Genomic DNA, 20,534 nt, shown 5'->3' with positions numbered 1-20,534 from the left:
TTCCTTTGACAAAATAAAGCCCATATCTAAGGGTGTTTAATCATGGGCTGAAAGAGATAAATTAACATGCGAATTACAAATCATGTGACGAGAGAGATGAATTACCATACGACTTACAGCTAAAATTTTCTGTGTGGGAAGGGAACACCACTTTTTTTCAATAATTAAAGATCAAATAGAACTGGAGTTCAAGTGATCCCTTTTAACGAGTGATTAAAATAAATAAATTTTCGAACGAAAAGTGAAATAATTTTAACCTTTTAACTATTTTACGAACAAAAATGGCTCGAAAGGCAGAGTGAAGAAGTAACACGTATCAAAAGGCTCAGACCCGAGTTGTTGGTTGGGCTGGTCAGGGTTGAAACACCAAATTCAACCTAAAGATTGAGTATTGACATCCAAACGGTGTCGTTGCACACCGAAATTCCTTTGATAAAAATATTGCAACACATTCTATTCATCAATCAGCAGTTATACACCGACGATTGCAAATTATACAAATATATTTCTATGGTTCCAATGAAAAAACTGAATAAATAGAATTACAAGATTACCAAATATCAGCCCAGAAGACAGAATGTAAACCCTCTGAACAAACTAAGGTCTATGTAGAAGAAATTTTTAGTTCAGTTCTAATAGTAACAATAGTAAACTCAACCTAACTTCTTCTGGGATTTATTTAACACATTTCACATAAATAAAAAAATAGAGTAGGATAGAATGAACTTCAATAATGAATCTCAAACTTAAAACGAAGAACGTCGGCTACTGATTCTTTCTAATTTTCAGTTTTCTTCTTTGTTTCCTGCGTGCACTCCTCCATCTCATTCAACCACAGGTCTGCAAACTCACAATTCTTCCAAGCCTCAAACCATGGTCCTCCACGAGTATAGTGTACAGCCTTGGGGCGTGTTTGGGGATCATTTTCAACAACCTTGTTATGTCCCTCAAGAAAATTCCAAACGAATGGGATGGACCCAATTTCACCATCCTCAAGCCATGAAAACCTATGAAGAAAAGCACCTGTTTCTGTGTTCACAACCTCAGGTGTCAAAACCTTGTTCTTGGGATGCCCACAATTATACAACACCATGGAAGACCAGTTCTTCCTTGGATACACAGTTTGCACTGCTCCATCCATTTTCGTTGTCTCCTTTGGAGTATAATCATGTTGAACACACATTATAGCATACTTTTCATCAATCAAGTCTCTCAACTCCTTAATGTCAGCAAGGTAAAGAAAATCACAATCCACAAACATTGCCCAACCTTCATAATTGGCCAAATGTGGAGTCAAGAACCGAGAAAAAGAGAACTCGGTGCTTTCAAACTTCCCTCTTTCACGCCAATAGAGGCCATCCTTCCGCAGATCTGATTGTTTGATTGGTGTGATCTCAACAGGGATTGAAGATCGTTTCAAAATGGAGTGGCGACAGACTTCATATGCGAGATCTTCACGTGGATCATAACCCACAAAGATCTTGAAGGGCTTGTCCTTAATGTCTCCATTAGAACTCACTGGATGAATCTTCCCATCACTCAAACTCATCTTAGCTGATGAGGATTGTACCTCACTCTGTTCAGAATCGAAAAAACATGCAAAAGATTATTCAGACAACGAATTTAGAACAATTTATAGGTGAACAAGGAAAGATATTACTCCAATTGCCATAAACTACCACCAAGCATACAATTCACAGATCTGAATCGAAATTTAAAGACGAAACCAAAGAGATCTACGAGGAACCACCGAAACAATATACTAACTAAAGAGAAGCTAAATTAACACCTTCACAAAGAAAATGTTGCAATTGTTGGAGATTTAAGACATCAGAAACAACAAGAACACTTGTGTGTGTGCATATATTACCCCTTATTTGGTCATCAAGAAAATGAAGAAAATCCATGGATCTTACACTTATCTATTGGAATGGATCAACTAAATTTTATCAATAAGAAAAGATTCAGGATTGGAGCATTTAATTTCCTTAATTTTCTTCAGTTTCAATCCAACCCAAGAAAGCAAAATTCAGGATTCTGGGCAATAAAAAAAGTAAAATCAAATGCATGTATCAAATGTGAGTGAATCAGCATAAATCAAAGAGCAGCAAAGATATTCAGACAAGAATTCTAGAAAAATCCCATTTCTGGTTTCGAAGCAAATGCATAAAACATAAACAGAAACTAAACTCCTAGGCATAAAAAACGCAGAAATATAAACACAGTTGCAGAAGTAAAAGGAGAAAGAGCAGTACCTAAACTGGAAATGACGCAGATCTTGTTGTAGGAGGAAGAAAAAGATAAAAGCCAGGCACGTTCAATGCGGTGCTTTGTTTTCTTCTTTTGTTGAAGTCTCTGACAAAATTTATAAGAGAAGAGACTGAGAAAGATATTTTCAAATCAATGGCGTAGAGGGAGAGAGAGAAAGAATTGAGCGAAGAAGCGAGAATTGAGCGGCAGCGCAGTGTGTGGACTGTGGTTTGTGCCCATCAAATATATAGGGAGGATGAGATCCAATTCAATTCCCAGCCTTCTAAAATTAGTAATTTTTCAAGTCTGAAGTTGACTATATTGTCCCCGTCTGTCCTGTGATTCGGTGGGTTGGATTACCGCGTATAACAGTTAATCAGAAAACCTGTTTTCATTTTTCATTTTTCTTTTTTAATTTCTAATTTTGATGATCTGCTCTGCACAAACAAAACAATTTGCTACAAGAAAGAAGCCCATAGTGTTCATGCTCACTATGCCATGTCGGCCCGCCCACAAGATTGAGTAATCTGGTTACCAAAATTCCATATGAAGATCAATTCTTTCCCAACATCGAACGCAAATGAGATACTTTCTTTATACTTGGAGAATCAAATGCAAGACAACTTGGAATAAGCATTCCTCACAATGTTTAGCAGATCGCTTTTTGGAGGAGGACTACAAGATACTTTTCCAAAAAAGATACTTGAATTTTTAATAAGAGTTTCAACATGATTCTAATAAATTCGCTTACAGTCCAAAATTAGCCCTTAATCTAAAATGGTCTTCGTTTTTTTAAAATTTCCTTAGCCCCTTTCTACAAAACAAACCTTTATATAACATAAGAGAAGCTCGAAGAGCTTTCTTCGCATGCTTGAGCCGTTGAGGAACATAAATCTACGTTCATTTGTAAAAATAAAAAGGTAAAAGGAAAATTGAATTTAACTCTATAGTTATGTATGGTTGATCATGACGGTCGGAAGTCAATTGTGACTCTAAGCAAGGCGCCATAACATTTGGTCATAGCTGTGAATCTGTGATTACACTGAAATCTACATGATCTCGTTAATAAGCATACCCAAGAGTTTTAATACTATTACTGTGGTTTGCAAATCGTTCATTTTCCTATCCAGAAGAACCATAAGTAAAGTACATGATGACCATAAGAAATCGTCCCATAATCGGAAAAGATGGCTCTCACAGGCACATACTATTGGGAAAAGATAGATGCAGCCATAGATTCTGTTTCTTGCCATCCTCATACTGCAGTGTTTATTCAGGCTTTCGACATGTAATCACGGAATACTTGATAAGATCCTTCTTGAAACCTTGGATCATCAATGGCATTGCCAATGCACCCTTTATTGTTTTTGTTCCTGATCAATTCAATCAAGAAACACAATTAAATAGATGGATTAAGTGAAAGCTGAGACTATATCTGTAGCTCTAAGCACACATAAACATAATCTTAATGCAGCTACAAAAATTGAATAATGAAGTAGGAAAATGTGCATCCTTGAAAGTTTTAGTGGGCAAATTGAACAGACATTGAGCATATCTAAAGAGGGTGAGCAAACAAAGACCTGTCAGAAAATGAATTCAATTGGTTCAAACAGAACCTAAAGGGAGATAAAAGAAATGCTAAGTTTACCGGAGCGCAAGAGCGATGTGAAACCCTTCCATGTCAATGCCGAACGTATAACAGCTGGCCAAAATGGGGCAACATACGGAGACCAATCTTCTGCCTTGATGTCCTGCCATGGAAGGTTCAGATGTCAGTGCAGGTTGGTGCATAGACACCAAGTTGTTCACTCAAAAAGATGGGGCTCATGCCCCAAATGACTTGACATGTTTTAAAGGAGCTTCCGACCAGCCAATTTTGAGCAAGTAAATACCTGGAGGGATAGAGACTGAAGTAATTGGACATAATCAGCAGTAGAACACCAGGCAGGAAGATAGAAAGCATTGCATATCTTGTCCAGGAGCCTTTTCTCCTCTGGCTTCAAGGCTTTTTCAGAAGCACCAAGATCCCTATGGCACCATGTCACTAATATTATTGTTGCTCCTGGGGCAGCAACTCGAACCAACTCATTCACAAACTGCAGAGAATTTCTTGGGTAAGGGCTAAGGAGCAGAGGGGACCATGATTAATAACAAAAGAACAAGTACTTGGAACTTCAGGAGAAAATAAACCTTGGCTTTGTCAGGCATGTGTTCCCCACTCTCCATGGACCAGACCAGATCAAATTGCCCATCAGGAAATGGTTGATCCAGAGCATCTGCAACTTGAAAGGAAGCCTGCAAACCTTTCACATTGTTACATAATGAATACGAATTTCGTTGAATTAAATACGTGATGAGGTCCATGATGAGTGAATCCAGAAAAAAATAGTTTAATTCTAAATAATTTCAACCATTTCAACCTTAGCTTAAGGATAAAGGACACATCGGTACCTTGTTGGCCAACCCTTGAGCATCAGCAAGAGCATTGGCCCTCTCAGCTTGAACAGGGCTGAGGGTGATGCCTTTGCAATTGGCCCCATATCTACCTGCCAGGTATCTGGAGCTGCCCCCGATCCCACACCCAACATCAACCACATTCTTAGGACCTCTGATTGGGGCTTCCTCTGCAACCAAAAATTACAACCTTCATTACAATCTTAATCCAAAATTATTATAACTAATTAATCACAGCAATTTAAAAAATTAAAAGATAAGAGACAGAGAGAAAGAGAGAGACCAGAAATGCCGGCGAATCGGAGGACTTCATCGATCATGCGAATCTGGGCAGCGCGGTGGTCTGGCGCGGAGACCGAAACGTCGGCGTTTGGGTCGTAGAAGCCGTGATGCATGTGGTCGCCCCAGATGTCCTCCCATAAGCCAGACGACTCGTCGTACAGCTCAGCTATCCCCTTCTTCAGCTCCGCGACCTCCATTGCCGCCGTCTCAGCAACCGCGTTCAATCTCCTCAACCCACTCGTCTTCTTGGAGCTCGCTCCAGCTACTACTGTATTCGCACGAACACGAAGATGGCACGTGCGAGACTGTGTCTTTGGTGTTGATGATGACGACGATGACATCAACGCACACGTCTGGTACGATAAGCATGCCATGGGGGCTTAATAGAACAAATTAATATAACTCACAGATCTGAATTGAATTGAAATTTCAGAGATTAATAACAAAAAGTCAAACACACAGAAACAGAGAGAAGTGTTGCAGGCAGAGACCACCTTGATAATTTTTCTCAGTGAACCAGTCCTCCGTTCTTCGCGGTAGAGTTTTTGCTTTCAGTTTCAGAACCTACGTATGGAAGACGAGTTAATTATAAAATGCAGTTGGGCTTATTTAGACAGCAAAAGCTGCAAAAACCCAATAATCTGTGGCTCAAAATTAGCACTTTGAGTGGTTTAATTTGCTTACTGGTGATTGCTAATGGAGTTTTGAAGCCTGTAGCTCTACCAGGAGAGGCTCGATGAAAGAGAGAGCAGATAGACCTGGGGAAGAGGAACAGTTAGTGAGCGACTGTTCTGGAAAGTACGTGGCTCTTGGAAAAAAAATCTTTTAACTAAAAAAATAAAATAAAATCTTTATCAAATAAATAAATAAAATATTTTTTAGTTACATTTCTGTTCTATTTGTAGCGTGCAGTTTGACTCATGTCAGACGAGGCCAAATATTTTCTGACCGGAAAAAATAATAATTTAGTTTTCTTGATAACATAAAAAGTTGGGTTAATTACAGTTTTGGTCAGTTGGGTTTGGCCCGAAATCATTTTAGTTACCGTGATTTTTAATTTTTCTAATTTCATAATTATACTTGCAATCGTTAATAAATCAGGTCACATCTTTCAATTTTGTCAGTTTAATTGCACATGTTAAATGTGTGCATGGACAAAATTGTATTTTCATCATTTAAACAATTAATAAAAAAAATTATAATATAAATAAAAACAACCACCCATCCACCATCCTCCTTATCCCCAAATCCTTCCTCCTTTCTCCTCTCCTTCCTCCTTTCATGTGATTCATCTCCAGAAACCCTTAGTAGTCCACCCAAATGTAGCTTAGTAACCCATTGTCCACTCAACTTTGTAGGCTTATAATCATCTTAGATTAATTTATCTGCTCAATTAAGAAACATAATCCCTTAGTAAACACTCATGAATTTAACTCTCTACATGTTATTATTTTCTCCTATTGTGCACCCTTAATTTGTTTTTATCATAATTCATTTTAACAACACCTTTTTCAATTAGCTAGCCTTAAGTACTGGCGGATCCAGAAATTATTCACGGTGCGGCAAAGGTAGACGTTCAAACCAGTTGGTGGAGGCGGCGACAACAACTGCAATTAGGGGTGGGCACTCAAACCGGCGAACCGAAAATCCGAACCGAACCGCACCGAACCAAACCGGAAAAAAATCGAGTTGACCAAAAAGTGAAAAACCGGTCAAAAACCGAACCGGACCGGTTTGGACCGGTTTCGAATCCGGTTCCATATCTTCAAAAACCGACCCGGGCCGAACCGAACTGGTGAAACTAAAAAAATATATAATTTCAATATATATTTATATTTAATGCTATATTTTTAATTTCACTAAAAAAAACATAATATTTATCCAAGTTCAATGTCAAAATATCTCTCTTTTCTCACTTTAATATTTATTTTTTTATATGAAATTGAATAATTTGTTAATTTTCAAGTAAAATAATAATTTCAGTTGAGAATTGTATTAAAAAGCAATTTAAAAAAATAATTTTTATAATCCGGTTCCAAATCGAACCGGAACGAAACCGGTTCAAACCGAACCGGACAGTTTTTGAAATTTTTTTTATTAAAACTGAACTGAACCAAACCGGATGAATAGTATTGGATCGATTCTAATTTGAGGCAAAAACCGGTCCAAACCGAACCGTGCCCACCCCTAACTGCAATCTTGAGGTGGAAGATGACGATTTGGGGGATTAATATGTATTTATTTTATGTTAAAGCTTATTGAAAATTAGTCAATGGAACTATGAACTATCGTGATTTATATGATTTAATATATATTTTATTTATATAAAAACTTTAAAGTACAAGAAAAATTATCATTAGATTTTAAGCCTACTTTAACTAGTCCACCCGTTGAAAAATTCATGATTCCACCCTTTCTCTCTCTTTTATTTTTTATAATAAAAAACTCACAAGGCATTTGGTTCATGGGTAAATGAATTTAACCGGGGGCGGTCCATTGATTTTGGAGGCCTTGGACAAAAATGAAAATGAGGACTTATTTGTTTATCACTTATCTCATTTTGAACAAAAATTATAATAAAAAGTTTAAAATTTAGGTGCTAAGTAGGTTAGTTTAAGTAAAAAAGACCCATGATATGAAAGTTAAAGAAAAATGCCCAACAAAGTTCAAAATAAAGTCTAAAAAGCATTACTTTCTCACATAAAAGGCCTTTGTGTTATAAATCAAGAGGAAATTGTAGAGAGAATTGGGATAGAGAGAAAGTATAGAAACTGATTTCTCTTCTCATCTCTATGTGTATTACAAGTAGGGGGAAGCCTTATTTATAGGCAAGCATCTTCTAATGGAGGTGGGCTCCACCTTATATATTTACAACACTCCCCCTTGGAGACCACAAATGATATGGAATATGCCTCGTTAAAAACCTTGCCAGTAAAAACCTAGTGGGATAAAAACTGGTCAAAAAGAAAAAGAGTACATAATCATGTGTAACATAAAATTCTATGTATATTGACACGCGTGCGACACTGCCTCTTTAAAACCTTGCCAGAAAAAACTCAGTGGGATAAAAACCTGGACGAAGGAAAAAGAGTACAGTGTTTGAAGATCTTTATTGATAGCACACTCCCCCTGATGCTTGGCAAAATATCTTTAAGTCATACTGTTGATCACCTTTCTGAATATCGTAGTTGACACTGCTTCTATGAGTCAATCTTGAGCGACACTGCCTCGTTAAAACCTTACCAGGAAAAACCCAGTGGGATAAAAACCTGGATGAAGGAAAAAGAGTACAGTGTATGGAGATCTTTATTAAAACCACGCTCCCCTTTGTGAATATCTCCCCCTGAAAAATTTATGACTAGCTTTTGTCCAGTAAGCGACCATAAAAATTTTCATAGTATCATCCCAAAGTGGTGGTGATGGAGCTGAGCTCTATCTGGTCTAGTATACTTCCGGAAAAACATTTAAGGACCAACGGATAAGACTCTCTTAGTATAAGCAAGAATCTCGTTGGCATAATGCTCGATTTTTAAGTCGAGACAAATATTTCGTGAATTCTGCAGAAGCTTTAATGTGTTGCAATCACATTATAATCAATGTACTCACTGAGGTAATTTATGCATATTAATATTGAGTACAGATTTTGTGCTTCAAGCACATGTCCTTTAGGGACTTGCTTGATGCAATTTCAATCCTCTCAACGGATTTTGTTTAAAAGGGATTAAACTTTATGACACATTATATAACTTTAACCCAGCTATTTATACATCTTTAGAAAATCGCTTCTGGCGATATGCTCCGTGTATTTAATAACCCTTAAAGATAATATGTTGGTCTCCGTAATTGTGTAATAAGGGGGGCACAATTGAATCTGTAAATATGGAGAAAACCCAACATTCCTTGTTTCTGCCAGAAACAGTGTGTCATACAAAGTAGGTATATTCCCTTTTATTCCGAACACCCAAGTATAACTTTCAGTATTAACATCTTTTGGGGTTCGTATTGTGGGTTTGTTCTTTCACGTTCATTCTCATCTATAATGGAATTGCCTCATTCCATTTTGGCCAATGATATTGTCGATATTTAATAATTGAACGTGGTTCCAATCAACACAGCCCATTGATGATTTGAGTAGCTACTCCAAAATCAAAAATTATCATTCATCAATTCATGATCCCATCATTCTCATTTGCATGCGCATGCATCAATTATAAGCATTTCTTTGCTTTTGGGTACCCAAGCCATTCTAGGGGGCTGTTATTATGCGAGAATGTGGATTATAACCTCCAATGGAGCGTTATTTTACATAGGGCGTGGAAAATCTCCATTTTTGGGAGTTGGAACATTCAGAACCCATACATCTGTTATGCTGCAGGCATGCCACAGATTAATGCATACATGTCAATTAATTTATGGGACTTTAACCCATATAATGTGCTACGCATTAGGCGTGCACAATATCAATATTGACATGTCAAAGGATTGTCCTTTCGGAACTTCAATCCATATCATTTGCTACGCAACATGCGTGCATCATATTGATCACTGCTATACCCATATTCTGTTCTTATGAGACTTTAATATGTGCAGTGTATTATCAATGTATCCAACTTGCAATCTGTAAAATTTGCATTAATAATTCATGGATACATACAAGTCATTCTTTTGGAACGGACTTATCTCCCCATTTGGTTACCTTTTAAGATAAAATATCAAATAAGTATATAAGCATAAAATAACACAAATATTGCTTACATCCTTAGGTGGGAGAAACTTTTCTCAAGTATCATTCAAGCTCGTATCGGCCCAGTAAATATAATGTAGCGCTTGATGATCTAGTTATATCCTGCAAAAGCAAAATCACAACTCTTTTCTCTGTCAAAAACAAATAACCCTCAGAGTTAGGATCACTTTATGGATTTTTTTCTTCAGATGTTCATTCTAAAGAAATAAAATCTCTTATGAACAGAGAGTTACAAAAAGAGAAAAAATGCAAAAAAAATTGTGATATTGATTGCAAGAGAAGGTAAACAATCAGGGAAGGAAGCTGGTGGGAGCAGACAACAAGCTCAGCAATCAATGAAGGAAGCTGGTGGGAGCAAACAACAAGCTCTCATTTCTCCTAGACTAGAAGAACTTCCGGAGATTAGAGCATAAGGTCGCCTTCACAGTTCCCTGATGTGGCGGAAACGTGATCAGGGATAGTCTCGCTTCCTGAATGGATGATCAGAGATAGTCTTGCTTCTCGGACATATTGAGTGCTCACTGATAAGAAAAATAAGTAGATATCGCATCACAAGGTATGGAGAAAACTGGATGTCTTCTGCAAAGAAAATTTCGTTAGTAACACATTTATACACAAATAAGAGGAATAGGTAGAACCGGTGAATTTCAAATTAACCATAGGAAAATTGCGAGATTCTCGGGGTACTTTTGAAAAAGTAGCTCTGTGAAATCCGCAAAGCAAGATCGGCTTTTGACGAAAATAATACTTGAAGACGCCGAAAGTGCCGACAAACATTAATGGAGGCAGCGTGGAGTTTTGGAATCTGAGAAAGAAAAAGAGAATATGGGGATCCGAGAAGATATTGGGATCCTGAAAAACTGTAGCCATATTTCCTCTTATAGATATTGCCTTTGCAAAACTTGATTGGAGCAACTGCGTTTCAACTTAACTTCCTTCATTTTCTGAAACTTTAGTTTTCTTAAGACTTTCTTCGAAACCTTCTTAAAAATGGCTTCCTCTTCTTCCTGCCCAAATTATTTCAATTTAAATGATGCTCCCACAACTACCAATGATGCCAAAGTTTGGCGTCCATCCTTTGTATCCCAAAATCGTCATCTCACAGTTAATGATTCTGTGATGATGAATGATGCTACTGCTGTCATAGTAGCTAGGAATTTCATTATTCCAATGGATGAAATGTTGTTGACATGGAGATCTGAGGAAGAGGCTATTGATGACTCAATGGCTTTTAGCATTCAGAGTGCTACTTCTGTTTCTAACATGGTTGATCGTTTGCATGCCAGAGCAAACGAGGTTGAGAGGCTAACAACTGAAAATTCGTCTCTTCAAAGAATGCTTCATGAGTCTCAACAGGAGGTTGAGAAACTTAAAGGAGAGAATAATTCCTTGTTGAAACTGGTGAGTTCGTACTCCGTTGATACACTGAGAAGGCTAGACATGCTGCAGGTCTCCAATGAAAGAATTTTGGGAGACCACGAGAGGCTCATGGCTAAGCTTAAGAGGCGCCGTCCTCTTCCTTCAGAGGCTTCCAGAACATAATGTAATTTTATAGATTTTTACAGGGCCTGCACCTTCATTGCAGGTGGAAAAAATCTATCTGTTGTATGTTCCTGTTATAATAATTGCGCACATTCTTAAACTTGCACCTGTGGTTTTTACGTCTTTTCAAAATGACGGTTTGGAACCCTGTTTCTTATAGGTTCAAATAACCACATCGACTCTCCCAAATTTCATATTTCAACGTATGGAACTTTTGGCCTGGGCTAAACACAAACTCAGAATTTATTCGCCCTTTTTCAAATGGACATGAAATATGAATTGAGTAAAAGCTATGATAATATCGCAATATAGTAGTGAAGAGCATTAACTACTATATACCCACAACCTCAAATTCGGGATTTCTTATATATTTGAATCCATGTGCTTCCGGCCCAAATATATCAAAATATGTGGGGAGCCTCAATTCATCATTTGAGGTTTATATTGATATTATCCATTTCACGGTGTATTCTTAACTACCGGAATTCACAAAATATATTTCTGGACTTCAAGCCCTTACATAATTGTCCATATCTTGAGGAACTTCTGGCATCTCATTTAATTGCTCATCCATGAGTTTAAGTAACTGCAGGTTCCCTTTTTGTATATAGTGACGGTTCACCCAAAATGGTTGATATTTATGTATACGTCACTATTCATATATCCGAAACTATTCATCAAGTCATGAATACGTATCTATTCATGTGTACAGTACATTTGCCAGTACAGTTATTATCCATGTGTACGGCACTATGAACCAATACGGTACTGTTACATCATTAAGGAACCCCAGGTCCTTATTTACATGTCAGGGATTAAGGACCCTCAAGTCCAATCACATGTTTACAAATATAGTACCGGAGAGACTGCCAGCTCTCATATTAACATCATCATCAAGGATCTTCAAGTCCTGATGTAATTGTATGATGAGGATCAAGGAACTTCTGGTCCTGATCTGCATACTGTAAAAACTCATCATACAGCACAATTAATCCATAAAATAAATTGCTGGTAAATAAATTACTGGTATGGACGATAAACCTGCACCATACTTTAAATAAATGTAAATGTGCGGTAAAATAAATTCATAAATTAAATTGCTTGCTGTATGGAAGTTAATCCCGCACCATACCTTAAATAAAATTAAATGTGTGGTAAAGTAAATTCATAAAGTATGAGGGTTAATTCCACATCATACTTTAAGTAAAAGTAAATTTGCGATAAAGTAAACGTGCTTGTATGGGCATTAATTCTGCTCCATACATTTAAATAAAAGTAAAGGCGTGGACGATAAAATAAATTGCTTGCTATATGGACGTTAATTCCACACCATATCTTAAATAAAATTAAATGTGCGGTAAAATAAATTGCTTGTAAATTAAATTATTGGTAAATTAAAATAACAGTATTATATTGGTTAATAGTGTAAATAATAGTGCATCACAAAAATTATACCTGAGAGCTTCTCGTGCTGATAACGTGTTATAAATCAAGAGGAAATTGTAGAGAGAATTGGGATAGAGAGAAAGTATAGAAACTGATTTCTCTTCTCATCTCTGTGTGTATTACAAGTAGGGGAAACCTTATTTATAGGCAAGCATCTTCTAATGGAGGTGGGCTCCACTTTATATATTTACAACACTTTGTTGCTGGTATACTTATTGGACTCCCCATTTTTTTGCTAGCATTAGTTCCACACACCCCATGCCCCGGGCCTAAATTTAACTGTTTAGTAATGTGAAAAAGAAACCACGAAATAATTTTTTTTTTTCTTCCCAGATTCAGTTTTTATGAAAGAATTGAAAACAAAATTTATTTAGGTTCCCAATTTACACTCCTAAATTATGAGTTATGCAATTATTGACTTTATTTCTCACAACTTTTTAAATTATTAATAAGAGTAAATTAGTCATAAACACATAACTAATATTTCCTTGATTTCCCACGAGAAATGAAAATAAAACTTAAAGTGGGTTTCATTTTCTCAAATAATTTGTCATCCCAAATTATTTTTTTTGGCGAACCAAATGCCTCGCCATTGAATTTTCTGTTAAATAAAAAAGCGAAGTGCGAAACCAAGCATTTAAAAATGCGAAGAACTGAGGCGGGCACCAATAGGCAACAAGAGAATCATTTCTGTCAAACAGTCGCGTCGTATAAGAAAGAAGCAGAGTATATCAAGTGCCTACTTGAGTAGCTCTTATTCTCTGCAACTATGGATCTGGGTCATGTTCTCCACCTCCTAATTCCCTCATGGAACTCTGTAAGTATGCCTCTCTAAACCCATCACCACCTTTTCTTCCATCCCCAATTTTGTTATAGTTAATCAATTAATTGATCCTTAATATTCAGGTTGCTATACTCGCATTGTTCTTTGCTTACTTGTCCATTGCCGGATCTATATTGCCCGGCAAAGTTGTTCCCGGAGCCACCTTACCAGATGGCTCTCGTCTTTATTATCGCTGCAATGGTTTGTTTCTTTTTAAATATGTTCATACTTGCACACACACTATCTGTTTGTTTAATTGCTTGAGTAGCTGTGGTTTAGAGAGTGTGATGTATTTTGACTTAAAAAATCAATTTCTTTTGTTGTCCTTGTAAGGTCTGCTATCGCTTCTGTTGCTGGTTGGGCTTCTTGGGTTTGGTGCTAAGATGGATTTCGTATCACTTACTGTATGCGGTCATAACTTCGTTGTGTTTTTTGGATTATCAATTTCCTTGTAGTGACTGTTTTTGGGCTGATGGTTCTTGAGAGTGCTAATTAATGTCATGTTCATTTACAGCCAGCTTCCAATTTCCATTTACATATTCTGTAATATCACATGCAATTGATCATGTTGTGGAAATTGAAGATGATATATTTGTATCTACATTTTGGTTTAAATTTGAATAAGTGTCAACTGTCATACAGAAAAATCACTTTAGTAACCCAAAATAGGATTGATGGTTTTTCTTGGAAAGTGACAAAAATTTGAATGCTTTCACTTTTCATATCCAGCGTTGAGCACCAATTTGAAAACTCTGTCAAACCTGAAATGCATACTGGAAAGATGAAGGTGGTTCCATATGCATTTGAGTGCATCCTATCTCTAAACTTCCAATCCACCAGCTATATATCATTCTTCTTTTTTTGCCATGAGAGGGGTTATTTCACTTTCCTGAATATGGGTCCAGCTCCATGCAACAGAACCAGATTGATACATCATAATATGTAGCTTTGCTGTTCTCCAGGGATACAAATCTCTATATCTCTCTCCTGAATCCTAAAGTTGTATAAATAAATTAATGGAGATATAGTGTTAAAAATGTTGTCATCAGTTTTTGTGTTTTTATGCTTCAAAAATTGAATAATATTAACTTCAAAAGAATGTTTGCAGGCAATATCAGACAGAGGATTTGAGCTGTTATCAACAACTTTTCTGTTTAGTGTTCTGGTAAGTCCGTAAGCAATTGACATTTAGTAGTCCATGTTTCAGTTGTAGCATTTGAAATAGACATTGGTGTTGTAGTTGGTGAAGTACATGAACAAACCTTGTGCTGGCATCCTTGTTTAAGATAAAATGAAACTCTCTTTTCTTTTCTGTTTTCAACTCAGACTGACAATTTTGTGACTTAAAAGTTGAGCTTCTTTAGTTAACCTTGTGAGGCCATATCTTCCATCTTCCATCAATGAGTGTTGGATCATCATTATTAAGTTGTCTTCTTTTATCAAAATTGATGTATAATTGTTTCTTTTAATTTCATACAATGATAGGTCACACTGGTACTTTACGCTGCTGGCTGCAAGTCGAGCAACCGAGGTTCTTCCCTAAAGCCTCATGTGACAGGGAACCTTCTACATGACTGGTAGTTTAAACAACTTGTCTAACTTATTCCAAGCCATCCCTCCATTTGGTGAACTGGTTTATATTCGTATATGATATAGTGAATAGTTAAAAATTGTTTATATAAATTCAGATGAGCATATATATATATATATAGTGCCCCGTCTGCACTTATTTTTACCTGCCTTATAACATTTGCATTTTCTCAATTAGATAATTGGTAGCAAGGAAAAAAAATGGTAGGAACAGATGTTATAGAGGGATTTTAGGACTGATACGTTTAAACCTTGAGTTACCAACCTATCCTAACTCTGTGCCATCTGCATGTTAATACAATCGAAAACCTCCTTGGTTTCAAACAGGTTTTGATTCAAAATCATCTTTTTGGAATACTCTTTCAACCGGTGAAAATAATTACCAGATATTAAAGATTGAAAAGTCATTATTTATGTTGTGGTTTAGAAAACGAACATAAATAAGTTAATGTTTTGATGATTTTTGTCTTCACCGATTCATAACAGGCAATGATTGACTACTTGTATCCTTTGTTGTCTTAAAAATGAAATTTTCAGTTCCTGTATTTGCTTCAATCCCTTGTTGAATGCATCTTACAGTTATATTAATACGGACACTCTAAATTTGTTTAATAGGTGGTTTGGAATACAGCTTAATCCTCAGTTTATGGGCATCGACCTCAAGTATGTAATCCAGTCTTCAATATTTGTGGCATGCTTTCCATATAGCCACTCTAACATACACCAATATAATTATTTAATTACTTTTAATTTCAGACCTTATTTTATCTTTCTTGTATTATGTTTATATGAAGCTTATAAAGATGATATTCTCTTCTGTAGATTTTTCTTTGTTAGAGCTGGAATGATGGGCTGGCTTTTTATCAACCTTTCGGTTCTTGCGAGAAGTATCCAAGATGGCACCTTGAGTCAATCCATGATCCTCTTCCAGTTGTTCTGTGCGGTAATCTGGGACCTCATTTTATATGTGTATAATATTTGTTTCTCTCTGTCTATCAAAATTGTACGTATATAGTTTATACTCTTTAGTTTACTTGTTGTAAGTGATTGCTGAAAGTTCTATCCTTTTTCTTTTTTCCAGTTATACATCCTGGACTACTTTTTTCATGAGGAGTACATGACCTCCACGTAAGTGCATTACCATGACGTCTAGCTGAATCATTCAACTTAGTTTTATCCTGTGTCACCCTTTGCTTTTACATTATCAAGAATCTTTTCTCACCTGTATATCCTAGGGTTCCCATTCCCTCCCCAGACAGAATCTGCCACACACATTTTTCTGAAATATGCTGAACACACGATTCTGACATTTTTTATTGCTATAGCCATTTATTTTATTTTTCCCTCTGTCTTCTAGTCCTCTATCCATTTTCATTTGTGTTTTTGGATATTGAGGAAAGAATTCAATAAGTTTGGTCTGCTATATTTCTTCATGCATTCTCTTCACTGTCTTTGTGATGATTGAATAACATGCCAATTTGGGTCGTTACATTTGTCTTTGCATTTATTTATTTATTTTCACATGGTTTGCCTTTTACAGATGGGACATAATTGCAGAGAGACTGGGTTTCATGCTTGTATTTGGAGATCTAGTGTGGATTCCTTTCACTTTTAGCATCCAGGCATGTCACCTGAACTACGGCTTACATAACTCAACTGGTTTTTTCTTTCCTACTTCCTCCCACCCATACGATCACACTGTAATACTTGATTTGGTGTGTTTGCATACACTTCTGTTTGAGAACTCAGACTGGGCGTTGTCGTAGAACTGTAAAAGATAAAACATATTTGTTATAGATTCTGTGAAACAGAAGAGTGATTTAAAGCAACATTGAAACCCTTAGCCATTGTGTTCTTCATTGTTATAAATTTCTGCCTTGTTATTTCCTTTGTTAAAGGGATGGTGGCTTCTGAGTAACAAGGTGGAGTTAGGAACAGCTGCTGTTGTAGCAAATTGTTTGACTTTTCTGATCGGGTAACCTTCCCATCAACTTGTAGTTGGCATTCGGAGCGTTATAACCTAATTTCTCTGTGTATTTGCTAACATTGAACTTATAAAATCCATACTGGTCAGGTACATGGTATTCAGAGGAGCCAACAAGCAAAAGCATGTCTTTAAGAAGAATCCTAAAGCACCTATATGGGGTAGGCCTGCAAGGGTCATTGGGGGAAAGTTGCTTGCTTCTGGTTATTGGTAAGATTTACCTCAACCACCTTCTATATCATCTTGTTCTTTTCTTCTTTTCTTCTTCTCATCATTATTGTCAATTAAGCACAACAGGTCAAGTGAAATGACTTGATCTGTCAATTAAGCACTATTGGTATTTGAATCAATCACCCAGCAATGTTTCAAACTGTGAGGTGAACCAAGTAACCCATTTAATTGGGCTCTAATACAATCTGGTAGGAGGAATACCTGCCTAGACTGGCTGTTGATGGAATCTTAACTTGACAAAAGGTCAAGTAATTGAAAAATGAATTAGATGATGTATTGAGTTGTTATTCACTCATTCTCTCTTTGGGGAAGCTACATGCATTATATTTCATAAAATTAACTCTCTGTTCCTTACATTCACAATGCTACTTACAAGCAAAATATATATAAAGTTCATCATTCTTCAACCATTTTCTCATATTCTGATTATTTTGGTGAAGGGGAATTGCAAGGCACTGTAATTACCTTGGGGATTTGTTACTTGCACTGTCTTTCAGCTTGCCGTGTGGGATAAGGTAGTTTACCTATTCCTTTACCAATGTTGATAGCTTTCATAGAAAACGAGACTTCCATATTTAAAAGTCCCTCGTTTTGCAGTTCCCCAGTTCCGTACTTCTATCCAATTTATCTTCTCATTCTGCTTGTATGGAGAGAAAGAAGAGATGAAGCTCGTTGTGCAGAGAAGTACAAAGAAATCTGGGCAGAATACCGCAAACTTGTCCCATGGAGAATATTGCCTTATGTTTATTAAGCTACCAGACTCTGGGCTTTGTAAACGCATCATCAAGTTTAGCTGCAGTGGACCTCATGCTTTCTTGTTTATACTATGAAATCACTTTATTCCTGACTGTTGAGTTATTTCAGGAAAAAAAAAAGAAGAGAGTAGTGCATCTTTTTTGACAAAATGCTTGCACATTTAACTACTATCATGGCCCTTGTTATATAGCTCATGTTCCTCGTCAATGTCATGAAAAAATTGAAAAACAAATTGGGCCACCTGGCCCATGTTCATGGAAGTAATGTGCCCTTACTAATCTTCTTGATTCACTAATTAGTTTTAATTAACAAAGGCATAATGAAAGGACCCAATAATTAATTGTTGGGGTAGTTGAGCTAGCTTTTTCAATTACTTTGTTTGGGCACATCAGTCAAATGCACAAAGACAGAGAATGAGTAAAAGATAGGTGGGTGGTGGGGTGGCCCTTTCTTTTGTCATCCTTTTGTCTCTTTATATCTTTAATCGATTCTTATCACTCGAAGAAAAAAAAGGAGGGATGCTTCTTTCTCTCTGCCTCTTTTGGCTAACATTATGGCATTATGCAGTGAAGGGTTGTACATGTAAATAGTACTACCAACAACCCTTGATGGCATTTCATTGAATATGTGGTCCCTCCCTACTCAATAAAAGGACGAAAAAGAGGGCGCAGAGGGAGGGGCGATGATTTTGGACTAAGTCTATGATGCATTCATCTTTGGGACCAACTCATATAATCAGAATTGTTACACCTGTACATGATTTGTTTGATTTTGTTTCCATTTTTTGTAAACTTGGAAATTGTAGATGAAGTCTAGGGTTACGCTACCTATCTATCTCTACTTGCCTTTCACCTTTCGGAAAGAAATTTTCAATTACAAAAATTGTTCTAAGAATAAGAGAATTTGGATTGGAGGATTGTATGGGGTGAGATTCATAAGGTTTAATGAAGAATGTGGGTATACATCACATTTTGTAAAAGTTTAGAGCATTCAATTCAAGATAAATGATAATACGTAAGGGGAGATACTATACTCACAATAAGCTCATTTTACATGTTGTGGGACTTTGAACTAAACACGTGGACGACTACCCTTCATTTCAAGGTTGGTTTATTGATTTTGGAGGTCCTGGACAAAAATAAAAGGTAAGGCCTTGTATGTTCAACACTCGGCTTCTTTTGTAAAAGATTCCACATTTAAGTGCTATGTTGGTTAGTTTAAATAAAAGAGGTCCACTATATGAAGAAATTTTTTTTTTAAAAAAAAAAAGTTTTAGGATAAAGCCCAAAATGCATAAATCACTCACCTAAAAGACATTTTTTGCTTATTTAATTATTGGACTAAAAGGTTTTTTAAGCTGCCCCATTTTTCTGGGAGCCCTGTGCAGTCATCCAGCTCCGCACACCTATGGGTTAGACCTGCTTGCGAGACGTAGAGTACGTGCAGTCCAAAATGTGGTTTTAACATGTAGAAGTCCGAGCTTCTCACCCAAAACCAATTAGTAATCAGCGAAATAGTACTATTGAATGATGTGGAGCACGTACAGTCCAACAATAGAGTTTTAAGATTGAAATTCTATGCTCTCCAACAATTTTCCCTCTTTGGCTAGCATTGTTTAGTATAATCTCTTAGCATCTCTGTCACGTTTCCATGTTCAACTTCTTGAGCGTTTTGGTTCTTATTATTTGTATTTGTACGAACTTTCTTATGATTTCAAAGATAAATATACCTAAGTGAGTATTTTGGTTCTTATTATTTGTACTTGCATGAACTTTCCTATGATTTCAAATATGATTTTTACTACTTGTACTTGCATAGAATTTTTTATGATTTCGAAAATAGATAGAACCATGCGAGCATCTTGGTTCTTATTACTTATACTCAGATTTTCTTATGATTTCGGAGAATAAACGGACCCAAACAAAGTGGACTTTCTTATAATTTCAGAGATAGACTGACCCAAATGGAGTGAGCACAACCCAACGCACCCCAAAATCAGTAAAAAAGTTTTATAGCGGTCACACGCAATAGCACCAAAATAATAAGGTCGAGGCACAGAGACACACAGTACACTCACTTTTAGAAAGACAGACGTTAAAGCATCTTTTACACAAGTGCTCCAATTTTGCATATTTGATTTGATTATTGAGCATCAAATTCAATACAAATTAGTATAATTTGTTTTGGTTTTTAAGCTGATAATTTATGTAATAGTGTAGTTCTTTGCCGACAGAGGTACATGTGGACTTGTCAAGCCTGCTTGGTGGTACAAAACTCACTGATGTTTGAGTCAGACAGATGAGAGAGAGGCAGGCAGCTAAACCCAATGTGATGAAGCATATAGGAAGGTAGGTAGGTATGGGTACTTGTCAAACTTTGCCTTGCGTAATGGTCTTTCTTTTAAGCGGTAGTGCAAGAGATGCAAGAAATTC

The 20,534-nt window shown here is 36.5% G+C and overlaps 3 protein-coding genes across 5 annotated transcripts; 1 reads left to right on the top strand and 2 right to left on the bottom strand.

Annotated features, from left to right (window-relative positions):
• On the bottom strand, window positions 425-2,644 carry LOC18769371 (protein CDI). The gene is made up of 2 exons (XM_007204655.2): window positions 2,256-2,644; window positions 425-1,576 (listed from the first exon to the last, which is right to left on the bottom strand). The coding sequence occupies exon 2, from the start codon at window positions 1,547-1,549 to the stop codon at window positions 779-781; it is 771 nt and encodes a 256-aa protein (XP_007204717.1). The 5' UTR covers window positions 1,550-1,576; window positions 2,256-2,644; the 3' UTR covers window positions 425-778.
• Window positions 3,238-5,812, bottom strand: LOC18769165 (tocopherol O-methyltransferase, chloroplastic). 2 transcript variants are annotated; one of them, XM_007202234.2, is made up of 8 exons: window positions 5,671-5,812; window positions 5,481-5,550; window positions 4,988-5,397; window positions 4,702-4,874; window positions 4,441-4,545; window positions 4,143-4,346; window positions 3,899-4,001; window positions 3,238-3,623 (listed from the first exon to the last, which is right to left on the bottom strand). In XM_007202234.2, exons 3-8 carry the CDS (start codon window positions 5,358-5,360, stop codon window positions 3,520-3,522), a joined length of 1,062 nt encoding a protein of 353 aa, XP_007202296.1. In that variant the 5' UTR covers window positions 5,361-5,397; window positions 5,481-5,550; window positions 5,671-5,812; the 3' UTR covers window positions 3,238-3,519. The 2 variants fall into 2 exon arrangements, with proteins under 2 accessions (XP_007202296.1, XP_007202293.1); XM_007202231.2 differs by having other exon boundaries at window positions 4,988-5,339.
• LOC18771694 (delta(14)-sterol reductase) lies at window positions 13,245-18,376 on the top strand. 2 transcript variants are annotated; one of them, XM_007202019.2, is made up of 13 exons: window positions 13,245-13,535; window positions 13,625-13,742; window positions 13,875-13,945; window positions 14,650-14,706; window positions 15,027-15,118; window positions 15,747-15,794; window positions 15,954-16,074; window positions 16,213-16,259; window positions 16,672-16,753; window positions 17,030-17,106; window positions 17,206-17,325; window positions 17,787-17,861; window positions 17,944-18,376. In XM_007202019.2, the coding sequence occupies exons 1-13, from the start codon at window positions 13,488-13,490 to the stop codon at window positions 18,095-18,097; spliced, it is 1,110 nt and encodes a 369-aa protein (XP_007202081.1). In that variant the 5' UTR covers window positions 13,245-13,487; the 3' UTR covers window positions 18,098-18,376. The 2 variants fall into 2 exon arrangements, with proteins under 2 accessions (XP_007202081.1, XP_020424847.1); XM_020569258.1 differs by lacking the exons at window positions 13,625-13,742; window positions 13,875-13,945 and having other exon boundaries at window positions 13,326-13,535.

This window comes from Prunus persica, chromosome G7, assembly GCF_000346465.2.
Source record: "Prunus persica cultivar Lovell chromosome G7, Prunus_persica_NCBIv2, whole genome shotgun sequence".
Classification (NCBI taxonomy): domain Eukaryota; kingdom Viridiplantae; phylum Streptophyta; class Magnoliopsida; order Rosales; family Rosaceae; genus Prunus; species Prunus persica.
Note: the sequence above shows the minus strand (reverse complement) of the source record. Positions and strands in the feature narration are given on the sequence as shown.